Source organism: Myxocyprinus asiaticus, chromosome 45 (assembly GCF_019703515.2).
Source record: "Myxocyprinus asiaticus isolate MX2 ecotype Aquarium Trade chromosome 45, UBuf_Myxa_2, whole genome shotgun sequence".
Lineage (NCBI taxonomy): Eukaryota > Metazoa > Chordata > Actinopteri > Cypriniformes > Catostomidae > Myxocyprinus > Myxocyprinus asiaticus.
In genome coordinates, this window is record NC_059388.1 from 32803504 (window position 1) to 32822768 (window position 19265).

General features: G+C 40.5%; 1 protein-coding gene, 1 long non-coding RNA gene and 1 pseudogene across 16 annotated transcripts in view; 1 reads left to right on the forward strand and 2 right to left on the reverse strand.

Moving 5' to 3' along the window:
• The first annotated feature begins 755 nt into the window (after positions 1–755).
• LOC127435241 (dual specificity protein phosphatase 16-like) lies at positions 756–4065 on the forward strand (annotated as a pseudogene).
• A 3609-nt stretch (positions 4066–7674) lies between these two features.
• The window catches only part of LOC127435229 (low-density lipoprotein receptor-related protein 6-like), a 55832-nt gene continuing 44241 nt past the window's right edge, over positions 7675–19265 (reverse strand). Inside the window, exons 19-23 of the mRNA XM_051688516.1 lie at positions 19084–19194; positions 16405–16635; positions 16165–16301; positions 10885–10982; positions 7675–10794 (exon numbers count right to left, since the gene is read on the reverse strand). Coding sequence (XP_051544476.1) covers positions 10494–10794; positions 10885–10982; positions 16165–16301; positions 16405–16635; positions 19084–19194 — 878 coding nt within the window. The 3' untranslated portion in view covers positions 7675–10493. The remainder of the gene's footprint in view (positions 10795–10884; positions 10983–16164; positions 16302–16404; positions 16636–19083; positions 19195–19265) is intronic.
• On the reverse strand, positions 11288–14498 carry LOC127435230 (uncharacterized). Of its 15 annotated transcripts, XR_007896148.1 has the most exons (8): positions 14180–14410; positions 13922–14023; positions 13616–13785; positions 13004–13513; positions 12630–12867; positions 12384–12485; positions 11568–11771; positions 11288–11431 (listed from the first exon to the last, which is right to left on the reverse strand). It is a non-coding gene; the product is annotated as an uncharacterized LOC127435230 (long non-coding RNA). The 15 variants fall into 15 exon arrangements; XR_007896149.1 differs by lacking the exons at positions 12384–12485; positions 14180–14410 and adding an exon at positions 14418–14498; XR_007896150.1 differs by lacking the exons at positions 12384–12485; positions 14180–14410 and adding an exon at positions 14452–14496 and having other exon boundaries at positions 13616–13683; positions 13956–14023.

Consider the following 19265-nt stretch of genomic DNA (forward strand, 5'->3'; position numbering starts at 1 on the left):
CTTGTGTGAATAATCCAATGTTATATTTTAGATGTCCAGAACAAAATATGTATAACAAATCATCAGATAAAATATGTTTTTGACTATTGATGATAAAATGTTATAAATCGTCACAATGGGGAGGATCTCAGTTTTCTAATGACACTGAGGCCGAGATATTCAATGAAATAATGAGGGTGGTGCTTGAACTGTAAATTAGACTGAATGTCTATGGACGAGCACATCTATGAGGGCTAAAATGCGTTAGAGCGCCACCTACATTTCAGATCTGTATATTGTGATGGAATGTGAGAGAGATAAAATATTTTATCTAGTGCTTTCTGCCATCTAGTGGAATAAAATGAGACTTTTCAAAGTGAGGTAGAGTGAACAGAACCAGAATTACATGCTTACAAATTTAGGACACCAAAATAAAAAAAAAAGTTGTTTAAAAAAAAAAATCTGTTTATCATAAGTTTATAAACTTATACAATATTATTTATGAATATGCAGGTATTCTATAAAAAATTTTAAAAAAAATTTGCAATTAGTCCACATTATGTGTGAATGATGAGCTTTTAAATTTGAGTGTAAAAAACTGCAGCCGGCAGCTCAAAAATGCACCAGAGTTTAAGGGGTTAAAACACTCTAGAAAACACATAACTCAAATACTCTCACCTGAGCAACTGCAAAGCAATGCCAAACACGCTCACATTGTCTTTAAGGAACGATTCCAGCACATTATGTGTCCAAACAATCATTTAAAATGTTTTTAAATGCAGGATCTGATGCAGCAGAATGATATCGCTTACGTGCTGAATGCCAGCAACACCTACCCCAAACCAGACTTCATCCCAGACTCTCACTTCCTGCAAGTGCAGGTGAACAACAGCTTCCTGCCTGGCTCGACAAATCTGTGGAATTCAAAGGTCAGAGCACATCACGTGACTCTTGTGGTGAAAATGTTTCTTCTCAAACTCTCAGTCATGTTCATTAGCTTTAGTTCAGTGCTTCCCATTATGTTGTTACATTTTACTATTTGCATTTAGCATCGTTTATCCCTGCTGTCAGAACAGACCTGAGATTCACCAGCTCTTCTGTACAGAATTAGTTTAATATTAATCACTGATGAGGAGGAAGTGAACTCAGCAGTTGTGTGTGATGATTGATCATGTGTTTGTGTTCAGAGAAAGTGAAGTAATGCTCGAGTTCTGGTCATCTGCCTCACTGGAATCTCCCGCTCTGCCACCGTCGCTATCGCTTACATCATGAAGAGGATGGACATGATGCTAGATGAAGCTTACAGTTACAACACAAACCCAGTCACAAGATCACAACACACTTCTTATACAAACAACACAGTATTTGTTGTTCATATCGTCATGTGTTCTTCCACAGGTTTGTGAAGGAGAAACGGCCCACCATCTCACCAAACTTCAACTTCTTAGGTCAGCTGCTGGACTTTGAGAAGAAACTAAAGTGTGTGAGTGAACTCAAAACCAAATCACTGCCAACTGGTCCATCAGAGGAGCCCGATCCAACTCAGAACATTGTGTGCGGTGATCCGGCGGAGCCTCTGAAGCTGCCCTGATTTCATGAGGAACATCTGCTGACTCGAGCGTTGGCCTTCAGCTCTGGGAATATCCAGAGGAGAACGCCAGACCCAAACACTCTTTCACGCTGGACATCAGGTCATATGTTGAGTCTGGAGCTCCACTGCGAGCATTTACGTCCAACACGGTCTGCGGTGATGCCCCAGAACACTACAAACTGCCCACAAACAGTAAACCCTGTCAGTTCTCACCGGTGCAGGAGGTTTCAGAACAAACCATACCAGAACAAAGTCCAGACAAGGAGCGGGTCGATGAACCCAACACCAGTAAATCCAACCTCACATCTAAACCACAGACGAGCACAGTGTGTGCACAGCCATTACACCACAGCGGGAGCATGGAAGAAACTCCAACCAGCTTCCTGTTCGGCGTGTCATACTCGTAGCAGCACGTGTGTAGATCCGGTGTGGGCACACTGGAGGTTTGGCACTCCGACATACTCCTGGGTCAGGTTGCTGGTGGCTGGTACCTCTCGTCTGAGTCAGCGAGATTCTATTCCACCTCGGCCACCTTCAGCAGCTCGATGGCGGCCTACGGCTGCGCTCAGGGTCTGGACACCGTGCGGAAGCATGAATGGCAACGCGGACTGCGGTGACTTGCGCAGGAGTTGGCACGAGGAGAGCAGCTCTGAGAAGCAGCTGAAACGCAGGAGCTGTCAGATGGAGTTTGGAGATGGAATGACGGAAAGTCACTCCAGAGAGGAGATGGGAAAAGTGGGCAGCCAGTCCAGCTTCTCTGGCAGCATGGAGATCATCGAGGTGTCGTGAGATCGCTCTCGTGCTGAGGCGACAAATGTGATCACGCCAAAATGTGACTGAAATTGGTGCAGCTGCGTATCACTGAATGTCAACAAACAGCACTTTTGTTTTGTTTGATTCGGTTTGAACTGGGAAATGAGCTCTTGTGTGTGTTTCCGACAAACATCTGTCACAGCGGACACATGAATGGAGTCAATCCACAGTACCTCAACTATCCAAATCAAGCGCTTCTGATTCTTCTACATGTAGCTCATAGACAATTATGATCTCAGGTGTTACGAGACATTTGCAAGAAATCTTTTGTTTTGAGTATAAATGATGTCCGCTGATCTGGAATCAAAGTAAACACACATGTAAACGAGCGCTGATTACAGGTCTCATCATTGGTTTCATAAGTGTTTCTGAAGGAGAGAAAACGGCCGAAATGCTTCAAAGGTTCATTTAGTTCTGTGTCACATGACTTGTGTCAAACACAGAGCGAAGCCTCAAGCTACAGAGATTTTCAGCAGATCAAAGAACCGAACACACTCATTCTTTATTATGACTATTTTCCACACTTTAGAATAAGTCATCAAAACTATGAAATGATGTTGTGAATCAGATGAAAGCTCTCTTGTTTTTGAGGTTATTGGTGTAGATTGCAGTTCTGGAGGACACATCCAAACTAATCGTTATTGTTTGAAAACACTTTGATTTCACCACGTTAACGTCCACGAGACTTTGGAAAATGCTCTCCATTACAGCGTACTTTGGAAAACGATGACGTTAAGAAACTAAAGAAAGGCCTCAAGCAACTTTTAGAGGTTTGTAAATAAAAAATAAAAATAAAAAATAAAAAAAAAAAAGTTTCATTTAGTTAAGAAATGCGTTTGTCTACAAAACATTTTAAGCATTAAGGGCCCTATTTTAAGAGCGCTTGCGCTAAGTGATAAGTCATATGTGCAAAGTCAGTGGGCATGGCTAGAAGTTTTGGTATTTTTGTGTAAGCATGCGCTAAATCTAGGCACAAGTGGGCTTGGTGAAATTGCATGTGCAAAGTGCTAATGGGCCGGGTCAAGTGCAATTAAATTCTGAGGTTCTTCTCCGGTTATTCCAGCGTCTGCATCCTATAATATAGTCCATTCCCTAAAACACCAGCGATATAAACAAAGACAGCACATTCATAAGAAGTTGCTAGTGTAAATGGACTGTATGCAATGAATTAGACGAATAGAAATATGGACTTACATTTGTGGAAATTTAATTTTTATTAATCCTCATTATGCTTAGTTTCTTTTCTATTATTTCTTATTAACTGTAAATTGCTTTCTGTAAATGAACCAAACGTGCAAATGCTTAGATAAATAGTTTCTCTTTGTGTAGCTAAGTTGACTGAAGTTTCTTTGTATGGCCATCTCTGCCAGGGTCAGAGAGGAAAAGGGAGGCAGAGAACTGTATCTTATCAGAGGACACAGCAGAAGAGTGAAAAACATCTTATTATGGAATGTGCTGAGGAAGATGTGGATGAAGAATAGAGCATTTCAGGACAGGAACCTGTTCATGTAAGGTGAAGAAAGATAGGAGGTTCTGTGGTAATTACTTTTTATATTAAGCCAATTATATAGTTGATTCTTTGTCTTTTAAAATATGAATATGCAAAAATATTCTGTATTTTGGAACTAACCTTTGTAGCTCTCTGGGGCTCGTGAATAAAGATTTTCTTTGCTTAAACTTTACCACTGGAGTGGCCCGACTCATTTTACAGGTGAATTTCCACCACACATTCTTTTGTGCATTAACTGCATCCTTGTTGAATGTTTTTCAGGACACTGTATTTTAAAGATAATTTTGTAAAAATCCAAATAACTTTACAGATCTTTATTGTAAAGGGTTTAAACTATGTTTTTCATGCTTGTTCAATGAACCATAAACAATTAATGAACATGCACCTGTGGAACGGTCGTTAAGATACTAACAGCTTACAGATGGTAGGCAATTAAGGTCACAGTTATAAAAACTTAGGACACTAAAGAGACCTTTCTATTGACTCTGAAAAACACCAAAAGAAAGATGCCCAGGGTCCCTGCTCATCTGTGTGAACGTGCCTGTAGGCATGCTGCATGGAGGCATGAGGACTGCAGATTAATTGCAATATCCGTACTGTGAGACGCCTAAAACAGCGCTACAGGGAGACAGGAAGGACAGCTGATCGTCCTCGCAGCGGCAGACCACGTGTAACAACACCTGCACAGGATCGGCACATCTGAATATCACACCTGCTGGACAGGTACAGGATGGCAACAACAACTGCCTGAGTTACACCAGGAACGCACAATCCCTCCATCAGTGCTCAGACTGTCCGCAATAGTCTGAGAGAGGCTGGACTGAGGGCTTGTAGGCCTGTTGTAAGGCAGGTCCTTACCAGACATCACCGGCAACAACGTCGCCAACGGGCACAAATCCACCTTCGCTGGACCAGACAGGACTGGCAAAAAGTGCTCTTCACTGACGAGTCACGGTTTTGTCTCACCAGGAGTGATGGTCAGACTCGCGTTTATCGTCTAAGGAATGAGCGTTACAACGAGGCCTGTACTCTGGAGCAGGGTCGATTTGGAGGTGGAGGGTCTGTCATGGTCTGGGGCGATGTGTCACAGCATCATCGGACTAAGCTTGTTGTCACTGCAGGCAATCTCAACGCTGTGCATTACAGGAAAGACATCCTCCTCCCTCATGTGGTACCCTTCCTGCAGGCTCATCCTGACATGACCCTCCAGCATGACAATGCCACCAGCCATACTGCTCGTTCTGTGCGTGATTTCCTGCAAGACAGGAATGCCATGGCCAGCGAAGAGCCCGGATCTCAATCCCATTGAGCACGTCTGGGACCTGTTGGATCGGAGGGTGAGGGCTAGGGCCATTCCCCCCAGAAATGTCCGGGAACTTGCAGGTGCCTTGGTGGAAGAGTGGGGTAACATCTCACAGCAAGAACTGGCAAATCTGGTGCAGTCCATGAGGAGGAGATGCACTGCAGTACTTAATGCAGCTGGTGACCACACCAGATACTGACTGTTACTTTTGATTTTGACACATTATTCCATTTCTGTTAGTCACATGTCTGTGAAACTTGTTCAGTTTATGTCTTAGTTGTTGAATCTTTTTATGTTCATACAAATATTTACGCATGTTAAGTTTGCTGAAAAAGTAAAAAAAACAAAAAAAAAACAAATCATACCAAATCCAAACATTTTACTCTCTCTAACTTCCTCCACCGGCCCCTTCTGCAGTGACTTAAAAATCACTCGACGACAACAGGTGGTAAAATACCAATACAAATTAGATCATAAATAGAATTTTAAATATAAACAATAATAACTGAAAAATAAGCCATGATCTAAAGATAGTTTAACAATCTCATAATTGTTTTTGTTTTTTGGACAAGTTTGGACTTTGCACTGAAAACAGACATGCTTTTGAAACGTCTAAACCAGATTCTTTGGGAAATAGCATACTGCGCTTTGAGCCACTTCATTTACATACAATACACCCACAGTTTGCGCTGGTACGAAAATTGCTCTTAGAATTAGCATTCTCATGAACATTGTATAAGACGCTGCACACGGTCGTAATGCATAGCTCTACGCTTTACGCACTCACGAAAATAGAGCCCTTAAGCTTTTAGATCAAAAGGTTTGAACATAAATGTAAACATTTACTGCTAGTGTGCCTGATGCAAGTCGTGTGATACACCTACCTATTGCAAAATTGTCCGTGTCTCTCTTATAAAACCACCCCACTCCACACATAGTTCATTCCAAAAGCGTTTAGTGTAACACATGTTGAAGATTAGCGAACAAGTGGTCAACTGATTAAGTGATGAGCTGTGTCCTTAAAGGCAGATTATTCGACGTACTGAAGCATCTTCTCCACAGACATCCATTCAAAAAGAATGGCCTCTTGTCTCCTCGCCAGTGTACTGTCCATAGAATGCCTATGAGACCGTCGCGTTATGCATTGCTACGCTAACCTTGTAGGCTCACATTGATATAGGGGCTCTGGTATTGTATTTTTAAAAAGCAAACAAGACTAAACAGCCTTTAATTCTGCTGGTCTGTCAAATAAACTCTGCGATTAACTATACTGGAAGAGCTGTCGAGTTTAAGGCCAAACTTATCTGATGGGCGGCAATTTAATGTGTAATTATTATTTTATCAGCTTTGCATAAACAATGATCAGCCGTCTGTGGCAGCAGAGAATATTTAATGCGGCGGATTATTAATTTCATCTCTGGATGAAAATGTAACACTGCAGCGCCATCTCGTGGACAACTCAGGAACTACTAGCACAATTTTACTTTCCACTTCAATAGACGTTATACACAGCTGCGCCATCTTAAATTTTTGGTGGGAATGACATCGAGGCTGTGAGGGATAAACTTACAGTCTCTTCAGTGGGTTGTACAGTTGTTTAAAGTGTTTTTGGATCTTTCCGCAGATGAAACATCTTTGAAATTTCTCAAAGACAAAAAACTCCAGACAATTCGATGTGATCTAGGAGCTTTTTGATAGCATTATACAGTGCATGTCTATCCTTCACAGCCTCATTTTAATTCCTGTCAAAAATCAAATATGGCACAGCTGCGAATAAGATCTATAGAGCGCTTCGTTCCAAAAGTAAAAATCAATAAGAAAAATTGATCGGGAATTGATTATTAACGATAACTTATAAACCTTTAAAGACAGATCTACTGCGAGCTCTGAGATTGTTAATCATTGTATATGCTTCCATTGAAGACATCAATCCACATTATTTCAACTTCACTGTTTAAAAATCGCGTTTATTATCTGAATGTCTGTTGAAGAACTACACTACCCATAATGCTGTCATCGAGTCAATCGCTCTTAATCTACTTATATATTTGTATAAATCTGAATATTTTTAAGAAACCTCAAATATATTGTGTCTATTCTTATAACCAACAACTTTAACAGTTTATATTCTTTCCATTATTTTTAATTTGATTACATCATTCACAATGCATCATGGGATTGTAGTTCATTCCCTCATTAAAGACGGTAAGTACACAGTCTTGTATCTTTAAACATTTTTTGCTTCAAATCAAAGTTCGTGATGTGATTCAGCTCGGTGAAGGTTGGTTTGATTCATGAATTCTTTTATGAAGGATTTTATTAAATCACTATGTAAAAAATACTTGCAGAACCAAAACGATTGCTGTGCTTTATAAACTTCGGTAAACCGCTACCCGGTTTTCCCTTTTCAAGTCTAAAACTAGATGATCTTTTTCTTCATTAAAGATGAATAAATGGAAAAATGTGTTCACATTTAAATGTAAAACTCATTTTTATTAAAAAAGATCATTTCATTTGTTACAACAGCTTATAGACGTGACTGAATGAGCTGTACACATCTGAATTTATACAATGCCTTACACGTAAAGCATTAATGTACAAAAACTAGAGTTCGAGGAAAATTCATGTTTGATGAGAAACCAAATGTTGGTCACCTTGCAAAGCATCATGGGTATCACAAAAAACAATGTAAAAATGACCAAAAATGTAACATTTATAAACAAATTCTGTTGTGAACGAATCCTGCTCACTCCTTCAAAGTGCTTTAATATTTTTTCCCCACAATTCCAGTAACATGTCTCGACCAGCTCTGACATCATCAGCCTTTTGACCTCTGACTAGAGCCGACTGAAACTCACAAGACTGAGAAGTCTTACCTTTGGTGACCCATCGAGTACATCATGTGACATCAACAGATGATTGAGAACTTTGACACACACACACTGTACTATTATCTGAACTGTTTCTGTAAAGTGCAGTTAAAACTGAAATGATCTGAGCATACAGACATGTGGCGTTACCCAGAAGCCCTTGCATTACAGGCCTTTAAAGGGAGGTTTGGGGTACGGACTAATTTGGACTCGCTGTTTTTGACACACACAAGCTGCTGTCACGTACAGTAAACATGAAGAATGATGTGTGAACTCTGAGAAGGCCGCCGAGTGAAGAATGATTATTAAATTCCAGCACATGCTCAGATCTTCAACGATTGTGACCAAATGAGAACTTTAAACAGCCGGAGACTAAAACCAGCACAATTATACAAAACAACATCTCCACAGACCAGCAACACAAGAACAACAGCTCGACATCCTTCAAACATTCAAACATGACAAACGGTTTCATTTTCCTGCTGTAAAGACATTCAGCGTGAGAACTGATGGATGCTGGGTAATCAAATCAGAGTGACTAGAATATTTCTGCTGGTGAGTTTCCCTTTAAAAAGCTCTGATGATCCTGTTGGACTCGCTCGCTCACACGCACGCTCACCTCACTCACTCACACACTCACTCACACACTCACTCACACACTCACTCACACACTCACTCACACACTCACTCACACACACACACACACCTACACACTCACTCACACACTCACACACCTCACTCACTCACACTTCTCACTCACTCACTCACTCACACTTCTCACTCACTCACTCACACTCACACACTCACTCCCTCACTCCCTCACACCCTCACTCACCTCACTCACCTCACTCACTCACCTCACTCACTCACCTCACTCACTCACCTCACTCACTCACCTCACTCCCTCACACCCTCACACCCTCACTCACCTCACACCCTCACTCACCTCACTCACTCACCTCACTCACTCACACCCTCACTCACACCCTCACTCACACCCTCACTCACACACACCCTCACTCACACACACCCTCACTCACACACACCCTCACTCACACACTCACACCCTCACTCACACACTCACACCCTCACTCACACACTCACACCCTCACTCACACACTCACACCCTCACTCACACACTCACACCCTCACTCACACACTCACACCCTCACTCACACACCTCACACCCTCACACACCTCACACTCTCACACACCTCACACTCTCACACACCTCACACTCTCACACACACACACTCACACACACACACACTCACACAGTCATTACTGAGTATTTTTGTCTCATTTTCCCCATAAAATGATCTAAACATTCTTAAAATAAATGTACTTTAGATATTTAAGATATTTAGTCTTATTTACAGAGAAGTCTAACAAAACATACTGTCGTTTATGTTTAAGAAAAAACTATTTGCTAATGAAAACAAGTTAATGTTTCGTACCCCACTGGCAAATATATTTTCCTCTTGTTTGAAGCATGAACCGCAGGACATTTTGATAGATTTCTATGAAAACAAGACTTTATATCTCATCATTCTGCTTCTCAATTAATGTTTTCTTGTTTTAAGGATGTTTCAATAATTTTACCGGAAAATACTCAGTAAGAAAATGATTTTTTTTTTTTTTTAGGATGATGATGACGGAGACACAGAATGAAAGTCTTTCTCTTTATAGCTTATAAATACAGTCTCTACACAGAATGTGCTAAAAAAATATTGGACCTTTTGTGGGCACTGATATTTAAAAAAGTGAAAAATGATTCAAAGTGTTTAAAACAACGGTCAGGCACGAGATCCCGTCTGTGATTGTGAGCTGCGGATGTGACCCTCGTTTCAAACCGCTGCATTCGGCATGAAGGTTTTGGTTGAACTGTTTGTCACACTGTTCTCATGATGCACTGCGGTGTCCTGTCGCAGCCGGAACACAAACTCATTCCAGTTGAAGAGAGCGCATCGGTGAAGTCTTAAATAGAAAAATAGAAGAAAATCTGAGTACCATGTTGTGTTGAAGGTGATCACAGTGTTTCTGCGTCACACATCTCCATTATTTGGCATTGGAAAGCAAAACCAGCCGCAGAAACACAGTCCCGTATTTTCTGAATCCTTCGGCTGGTCGAGAAGGTAGTTTGATTCTTAACTCCTGGATTTAAGGCAACTCATTATGTTTGTGATTTCATAAAAATTTTCTCTTTAAAAAAAAATGTACAAATTTCTTTTCACACAAGGCTGCATGTCATAAACACCGTATAGAAAATATATAAATATGATTCTTTTCTTTTGAATGTACAGACACCCGCCGGACCGAGAGATGCAGACATGTCTCTCTCCTCCAGGATTTGGATCATCAGAGCAGAAATGAGTCCATTATTTACAGACAGGCCGTGGGCGGGGCTCATGTTGTGATTGACAGGGCTCAGGACGAGTCCGTGCAGGGCGAGGGGGGCGGGGGGTACAGGTGATGCGAGTAGCTGCGTTCGGTGTACGGTGAGGGCGGGCAGCTCTCACAGTTCTCCTCCGCAGACAGATATTGACTGCGCGGGGTGGGCGGCGGGGGGAGGGGCTCCGAGTCGTAGTTCAGGTCACTCATGTAGCCCTTAGCGACGGCACTGGATGCATGTGGCACTCGACGACCCGGCGTGTAATCGCTGTCACACACGTCTGTGCTGCACGGTGTTGTCGGAGGAGCGAAGTGACGGTAACTGTACGGCCTGTAGCTGAAACACACACACACAGTTAATACTGAACAAACAACTGGATTCAACTCCTACAAACAATATATATAATAATGTTATTCTGTGTGTTACCTGTACGAGCGGTGTGTTGACGGACTGTTAGATGAGTATCCAAACTCCATGGTGTATTGTGACCTCACAGTGGCGGGTGACGGAGGAGGATTCAGAATCTGAAAACAACAATCACACGACATCATGAGCTGATGCCATCTTCAAATGTTGACCTTTTGAAATATTGTTATTTATAACATTCTACCAAACTGAAATTAAACAGTGGCGGGTGATTCTGAATTTTTTAATTAGCATTTGGTTAATATGTAGGTATGTGTGAACATTTGCTTTTTATTTTTATATTTACTTTTGTGTAAAAAAGTTTTACTTTTTATTATTATAGTTTTAATGCTGAATACTCCACCACTATACTACAAAATCACTGCTGAATACTCCACCTCTATACTACACAATCACTGCTGAATACTCCACCACTATACTACACAATCACTGCTGAATACTCCACCACTATACTACACAATCAAAGCTGAATACTCCACCTCTATACTACACAATCACTGCTGAATACTCCACCTCTATACTACACAATCACTGCTGAATACTCCACCTCTATACTACACAATCACTGCTGAATACTCCACCACTATACTGCACAATCACTGCTGAATACTCCACCACTATACTGCACAATCACTGCTGAATACTCCACCACTATACTACACAATCAAAGCTGAATACTCCACCTCTATACTACACAATCACTGCTGAATACTCCACCACTATACTACACAATCACTGCTGAATACTCCACCACTATACTACACAATCAAAGCTGAATACTCCACCTCTATACTACACAATCACTGCTGAATACTCCACCTCTATACTACACAATCACTGCTGAATACTCCACCTCTATACTACACAATCACTGCTGAATACTCCACCTCTATACTACACAATCACTGCTGAATACTCCACCACTATACTACACAATCAAAGCTGAATACTCCACCTCTATACTACACAATCACTGCTGAATACTCCACCTCTATACTGCACAATCACTGCTGAATACTCCACCTCTATACTACACAATCACAGCTGAATACTCCACCACTATACTACACAATCACTGCTGAATACTCCACCACTATACTGCACAATCACTGCTGAATACTCCACCACTATACTGCACAATCACAGCTGAATACTCCACCACTATACTACACAATCACTGCTGAATACTCCACCACTATACTACACAATCACTGCTGAATACTCCACCACTATACTGCACAATCACTGCTGAATACTCCACCTCTATACTGCACAATCACTGCTGAATACTCCACCTCTATACTACACAATCACTGCTGAATACTCCACCACTATACTGCACAATCACAGCTGAATACTCCACCACTATACTACACAATCACTGCTGAATACTCCACCACTATACTGCACAATCACTGCTGAATACTCCACCTCTATACTGCACAATCACTGCTGAATACTCCACCTCTATACTGCACAATCACTGCTGAATACTCCACCACTATACTGCACAATCACTGCTGAATACTCCACCACTATACTACACAATCACTGCTGAATACTCCACCTCTATACTACACAATCACTGCTGAATACTCCACCTCTATACTGCACAATCACTGCTGAATACTCCACCTCTATACTGCACAATCACAGCTGAATACTCCACAATCACTGCTGAATACTCCACCACTATACTGCACAATCACAGCTGAATACTCCACAATCACTGCTGAATACTCCACCTCTATACTACACAATCACTGCTGAATACTCCACCACTATACTACACAATCACTGCTGAATACTCCACCACTATACTACACAATCACTGCTGAATACTCCACCTCTATACTACACAATCACTGCTGAATACTCCACCACTATACTGCACAATCACTGCTGAATACTCCACCTCTATACTACACAATCACTGCTGAATACTCCACCTCTATACTACACAATCACTGCTGAATACTCCACCTCTATACTACACAATCACTGCTGAATACTCCACCGCTATACTACACAATCACTGCTGAATACTCCACCACTATACTGCACAATCACAGCTGAATACTCCACCACTATACTGCACAATCACAGCTGAATACTCCACCTCTATACTACACAATCACTGCTGAATACTCCACCACTATACTACACAATCACTGCTGAATACTCCACCTCTATACTACACAATCACTGCTGAATACTCCACCACTATACTGCACAATCACTGCTGAATACTCCACCTCTATACTACACAATCACTGCTGAATACTCCACCTCTATACTACACAATCACTGCTGAATACTCCACCTCTATACTACACAATCACTGCTGAATACTCCACCGCTATACTACACAATCACTGCTGAATACTCCACCTCTATACTACACAATCACTGCTGAATACTCCACCTCTATACTACACAATCACTGCTGAATACTCCACCTCTATACTACACAATCACTGCTGAATACTCCACCTCTATACTACACAATCACTGCTGAATACTCCACCACTATACTGCACAATCACTGCTGAATACTCCACCTCTATACTACACAATCACTGCTGAATACTCCACCTCTATACTACACAATCACTGCTGAATACTCCACCTCTATACTACACAATCACTGCTGAATACTCCACCACTATACTGCACAATCACAGCTGAATACTCCACCACTATACTGCACAATCACAGCTGAATACTCCACCTCTATACTACACAATCACTGCTGAATACTCCACCACTATACTACACAATCACTGCTGAATACTCCACCTCTATACTACACAATCACTGCTGAATACTCCACCACTATACTGCACAATCACTGCTGAATACTCCACCTCTATACTACACAATCACTGCTGAATACTCCACCTCTATACTACACAATCACAGCTGAATACTCCACCGCTATACTACACAATCACAGCTGAATACTCCACCGCTATACTACACAATCACTGCTGAATACTCCACCTCTAGACTACACAATCACTGCTGAATACTCCACCTCTATACTACACAATCACTGCTGAATACTCCACCACTATACTACACAATCACTGCTGAATACTCCACCACTATACTACACAATCACTGCTGAATACTCCACCTCTAGACTACACAATCACTGCTGAATACTCCACCACTATACTGCACAATCACTGCTGAATACTCCACCACTATACTGAATACTCCACCACTATACTACACAATCACTGCTGAATACTCCACCTCTATACTACACAATCACTGCTTAATACTCCACCTCTATACTACACAATCACTGCTGAATACTCCACCACTATACTGCACAATCACTGCTGAATACTCCACCTCTATACTACACAATCACTGCTGAATACTCCACCTCTATACTACACAATCACTGCTGAATACTCCACCACTATACTGCACAATCACTGCTGAATACTCCACCACTATACTACACAATCACTGCTGAATACTCCACCACTATACTGCACAATCACTGCTGAATACTCCACCACTATACTACACAATCACTGCTGAATACTCCACCTCTATACTACACAATCACTGCTGAATACTCCACCACTATACTACACAATCACTGCTGAGCCAAATCTAAACATTTTACCAGCCAGTTGACAAACAGGTACATTTATAATATTTATTTATTAAATTTGGTTGCTAATTCAAACGATTTTCTCTCGTTGTAGTGGAGGGTTGAGCATAGAGTAAAAGACTGATCTTGGGATTTAAGAATCAATGTCGATATTGTTGAAATGAAGATAGTGATGAATCAGAAAATTAATATTTTTACCCACACCTAGTTTTCAAATAAAACATATTAGTGTGGATGTAGCTTTAATTGGCAGCCAAATAAGAACTGTTCGGTTCTCATCATTTGCAAATTTATCACAACAAATATATTCAGAGTTGGTAAAACCATAAAAAGATGAGACCGTCATGTGTTATATATCGTTAGAAAGGTCTCAAATTGTAAAATTCAACTGGGAATTTTTTTTCACTCAGAGATCAAATTGCAGTGAGTTTTAGTGTATGAAATTCCCACTGACACACATAAATATAATAAACAGGAGTGTCTTTTTGTCAAATTTTTCTTATTACTTCCTGAAACATATATATAACATAGACAATGACATATTGTAACTTACAGCAGACTATCCTGATTCAAATGAGTCCAAACACAACATAAGTAGATCTTGAAATATTCCTCAAAGAGTGTACATGGAAAGATGATGCACAAAAGGGAGCTCAACACACAGTGTGTGTGCATGTGTGTTCACAAAATTTTAAAGAGAGCCACAATGAAAGACAAATAGAAGGTTAAAAGATAAAAAAATTAAAATAATAATAAAATAAAAAAACTTGAAAAATAACTAAATATCAGAGCATGATGATTGATGTGAAAAAAAGGTTATATACTTCTAAAAAAAAATTTGACCTGTTTTTGCAGTTCTAAACAACAGAACTCACATTTGACATGTTTGTAATGTATATAGTAGAACATCACAAATTCATATAATGCATATGTTGGGCAATTTCACGGAAATGTCAAGTTCTATAGTGGTATAATGGATAATGGAAGATGCCATACACACCGCTAGAGGGCGCCGCTTGCTTACACAATGCTGACTGAATTGCTGAATTCAGACTACTTTCAAACGCTTTAGTATCGCGCAAGATCATATTGTGATTTCGATCTTAACTCAATCAATCGTGTGGCCTTATTGAATACCATACCAATGTCTAAGAAGTCAAAGTTTGCTGTTTCAAAGCGTTTTGGATGGTTTTACTTCATAATGTACCTCACTTTCACAACTGTCACGTCTTTATCAACGGTTTTTCCTCATTAATGTGAAAACGAGAATGATTATAAATTAAATAATACATGTTCTGAGGAGTGCCAATCCTTCTACTTCATTATTATTTCTCGATTGTGCGTTTGAATTCAGAGTGTTTACAAAGTGTGATGATAATAAATGATAAATAAAACATTGTTTTTTTTATATTGGCATTTTCATGCTTAAAAACAATTTGCAGATGGTTTTAATTTGGTCAATAATTGGCCGATAAATATCGGCGGCCGATACATCAGTGCATCCCTAATGTTCAGGTTTTGGAGAGAGGCCTTTGTGGTTAGCAAAATGGCACAATACTGAACACTGAAGAGAAATGAATGACTGTACACACAGTTGCTCATGAATCAATATTCATGCCATAAGAGTGAGACGTTTTTGGACTCACAGGAGGGAAGTGTGCGCCCTTCGTACTCGACGAGCTGCTGGATGAAGCGCCAGTCACATGAGCGCGGTCGTAAGGTGGCCCACTGCTGCCGCCCATGATGCTCAAAGAGCCAATCACAGACTTCCCACGAGACATGCCTGAGAAACAAAAGAGACACGTGAACGGCTGCACAAAGCTTCTTGTTCCGAGTTCAATTACATCTCTATATTATAAACTTTATATAATGTGTTTTAATGTGACCTGGCAGTGACCCCGTGAGAGAGCTCGGGTGAGGGACGTATCCCAGCGGCACCGATGACGGTCCGTGAACCACAAAATCATTCGTCATCGTCTCACCGTCGTCCTTCATCTGAGGACACAGAACGCGCTGACACACGAAATAAACCGCGCCCACCACGAACAGCACCATGACCACGCCCACAATTGAGCCAATGGTGTTCGTCGGAGGAAAGGACGGCTCTTCTGTCGCATCTGACAACACAAACAAATCAACACATTAAAGGTGATAAAAATGAGAAAACATTTAAAAATACAATTTAAAACACACGTGTCCATGTTGGTTTCATACATTTTCGAAAAACAACTATAGTATTGATTAAAAACTGATTTAATGACTTGAAAAAATGTCACTTTGTGTAACCATAAGTTAAAGGTATTAAAATACTTTCCTTGCACCTTGATACATGAGTGAACAACTTAATCATTCATTTCATAAAACTTTTAAAACACATTTTAAGGTAAAAAATATTTTTAAAGCTGATGTTCCTTTTTCAATGTTAAAATACTTCTCAGTTTAATATACAGAGACAAATATAAGTAGGCTATTCATAGCTTAATTTTCTAGAAAACTGTAAACACTGTGTCTCTGTGGTGCTATATGTTTCGAGTGACACGTTTAGACCCGCCCCAACAGCATTACTTAACCAATGGTGTGAGTTGGGGGCGGGACTGAGCAACTGCAGATGAGGGGCGTACTCAGAAAGCTGTTTTGAAAACAATGTTCATTTTTGCAATTCCATTAAGTGGTGCAGAAATTACACACTTCAGCTTTACGTCGGGAATATCAAGATGTTTTCTCAGGGTTACACCACATGACCTGAACAAAATGTTCTTTAAAAATGATTATTGTTTGTAAATAAATAACAATAAAAGATTATTCTGCGCTATTCGTGCCTTTTTTCAAGAATTTCAGTTTTTAATGGGATTTTCCCCCGTCTCTGAACTGAACATTTTTTACTTTAACAGGGTTGCTGCAGTTTTTAAATCAAATTTAAGAGTTTAAGACATTTAAGACCTGAACAAATAAAGACTGTAAGACTGTATGTCCATCAGTACCGCAGCTCACTATACGCATATTACACAGTCTCTGTAGGGCACCAACTCCACCAGCTGCCCTTTACTCGCACGTTACACATTATTCATGGACCTGAAAGCAGTCGCGGAACACAGACAATCACCAAACGCTCACACCACGCATCGCAACCCTGATTCAATCGATATATTTAATGTGTTTTTAGTCATTTCTTCCAGTCACAAGACTCCGAATTAAATTAAATCCCAGAAGCAGATTACTGTGCAACCAAAATACCAACAATAACCAGAAATGAGAACAAAAAAAAGAAAGAAAAAGATTTGTTGCATTACACAGAACTTTTAACAATAAACAAGCCTGAAATAAACTGGGGACTCTTATTTTGAAATGTCTGTGCTTCCAGCTGCTTCCTCATTCAAACAGCTAAAATAAATCAAATATCTTACGTTCATCTACACGGTATAACAATATAAACACTTAAAAGTAAACACTGTCATAATTCATCACCAGCAGATCATCAGCGATCGCTTGTCATTAATGTCCGCTATTCATTGATGGCGAAGCCGGTGAAAACATTGAACCTTGACATTGTAGTCTGCCATGGAGTCAGCCGATACGTTTATTAAATTAAATTGATCAAGTTTAATAATCACGTTAAGGGGGGCCTGGGTATCTCAGTGAGTATTGACGCTGACTATCACCCCCGGAGTCGTGAGTTTGAATCCAGGGCGTGCTGAGTGACTCCAGCCAGGTCTCCTAAGCAACCAAATTGGCCCGGTTGCTAGGGAGGGTAGAGTCACATGGGGTAACCTCCTCATGGTCGCTATAATGTGGTTCTCGCTCTCAATGGGGTGTGTGGCGAGTTGTGCGTGGAGAATAGCGTGAAGCCTCCACATGCGCTACGTCTCCACGGAAACGCGCTCAACAAGTCATGTGATAAAATGCGCAGATTGACGGTCTCGGACGCGGAGGCAACTGAGATTCGTCCTCCGCCACCCGGATTGAGGCGAGTCACTACGCCACCACGAGGACTTAGAGTGCATTGGGAATTGGGCGTTCCAAATTGGGGAGAAAAAATAAATAAAAAATAAATAACATAAAAATTAATCACGTTATTCATGCAATTCCAGTCTTTACATCCCTAAATTTAAGACCTATTTAAATTGAAAATAAGACTTTTTTTTTTATGCCATTTAAGACTTTTTATGACCTTCAAATTTAGAAAACAGAATTCAAGACATTTAAAGACTTTTTAAGGACCCGCTATAATGGCAAGATTTCATTTCATTGTTGCTCACGGTGGATAATCAAATGAATATATTCCAGTAGTGTTTTAACCAGACAAATATTTAAAGCTTGATTACTCGATGAATTTCTCGTGCATCCAACAGAAATAACATCAAAATGACTAACTCAGAAATTGAAAACATGTTCATCATAGTCATTGTTTTGTGCGAGTTGCATTTTGAATGTGTTTTTGAATAACTTAACAGATGATTGGTTGAAGCTGCTCAGAGGCGGAGCTTCATTTTGATGAAAACATGCACTGATGAATCATTCACAGTATGAACATGTGTTAAGAACTTCAGAATTATATTGACACTTACAGCATCCGACCTCATCAGAGTTATCTGTGCAGTCCATGTTATGATCACATTTCTTGTGTGGTCCGATGCACTGACCGTTCGCACAGGTGAACTGATCCCTGGGACAGTGAACTACACCACAGAGAGAGAGAGAGAGAGAGTGTGTGTCGGTGTGTTTTGAGTAAAACATATGTCATATCAAT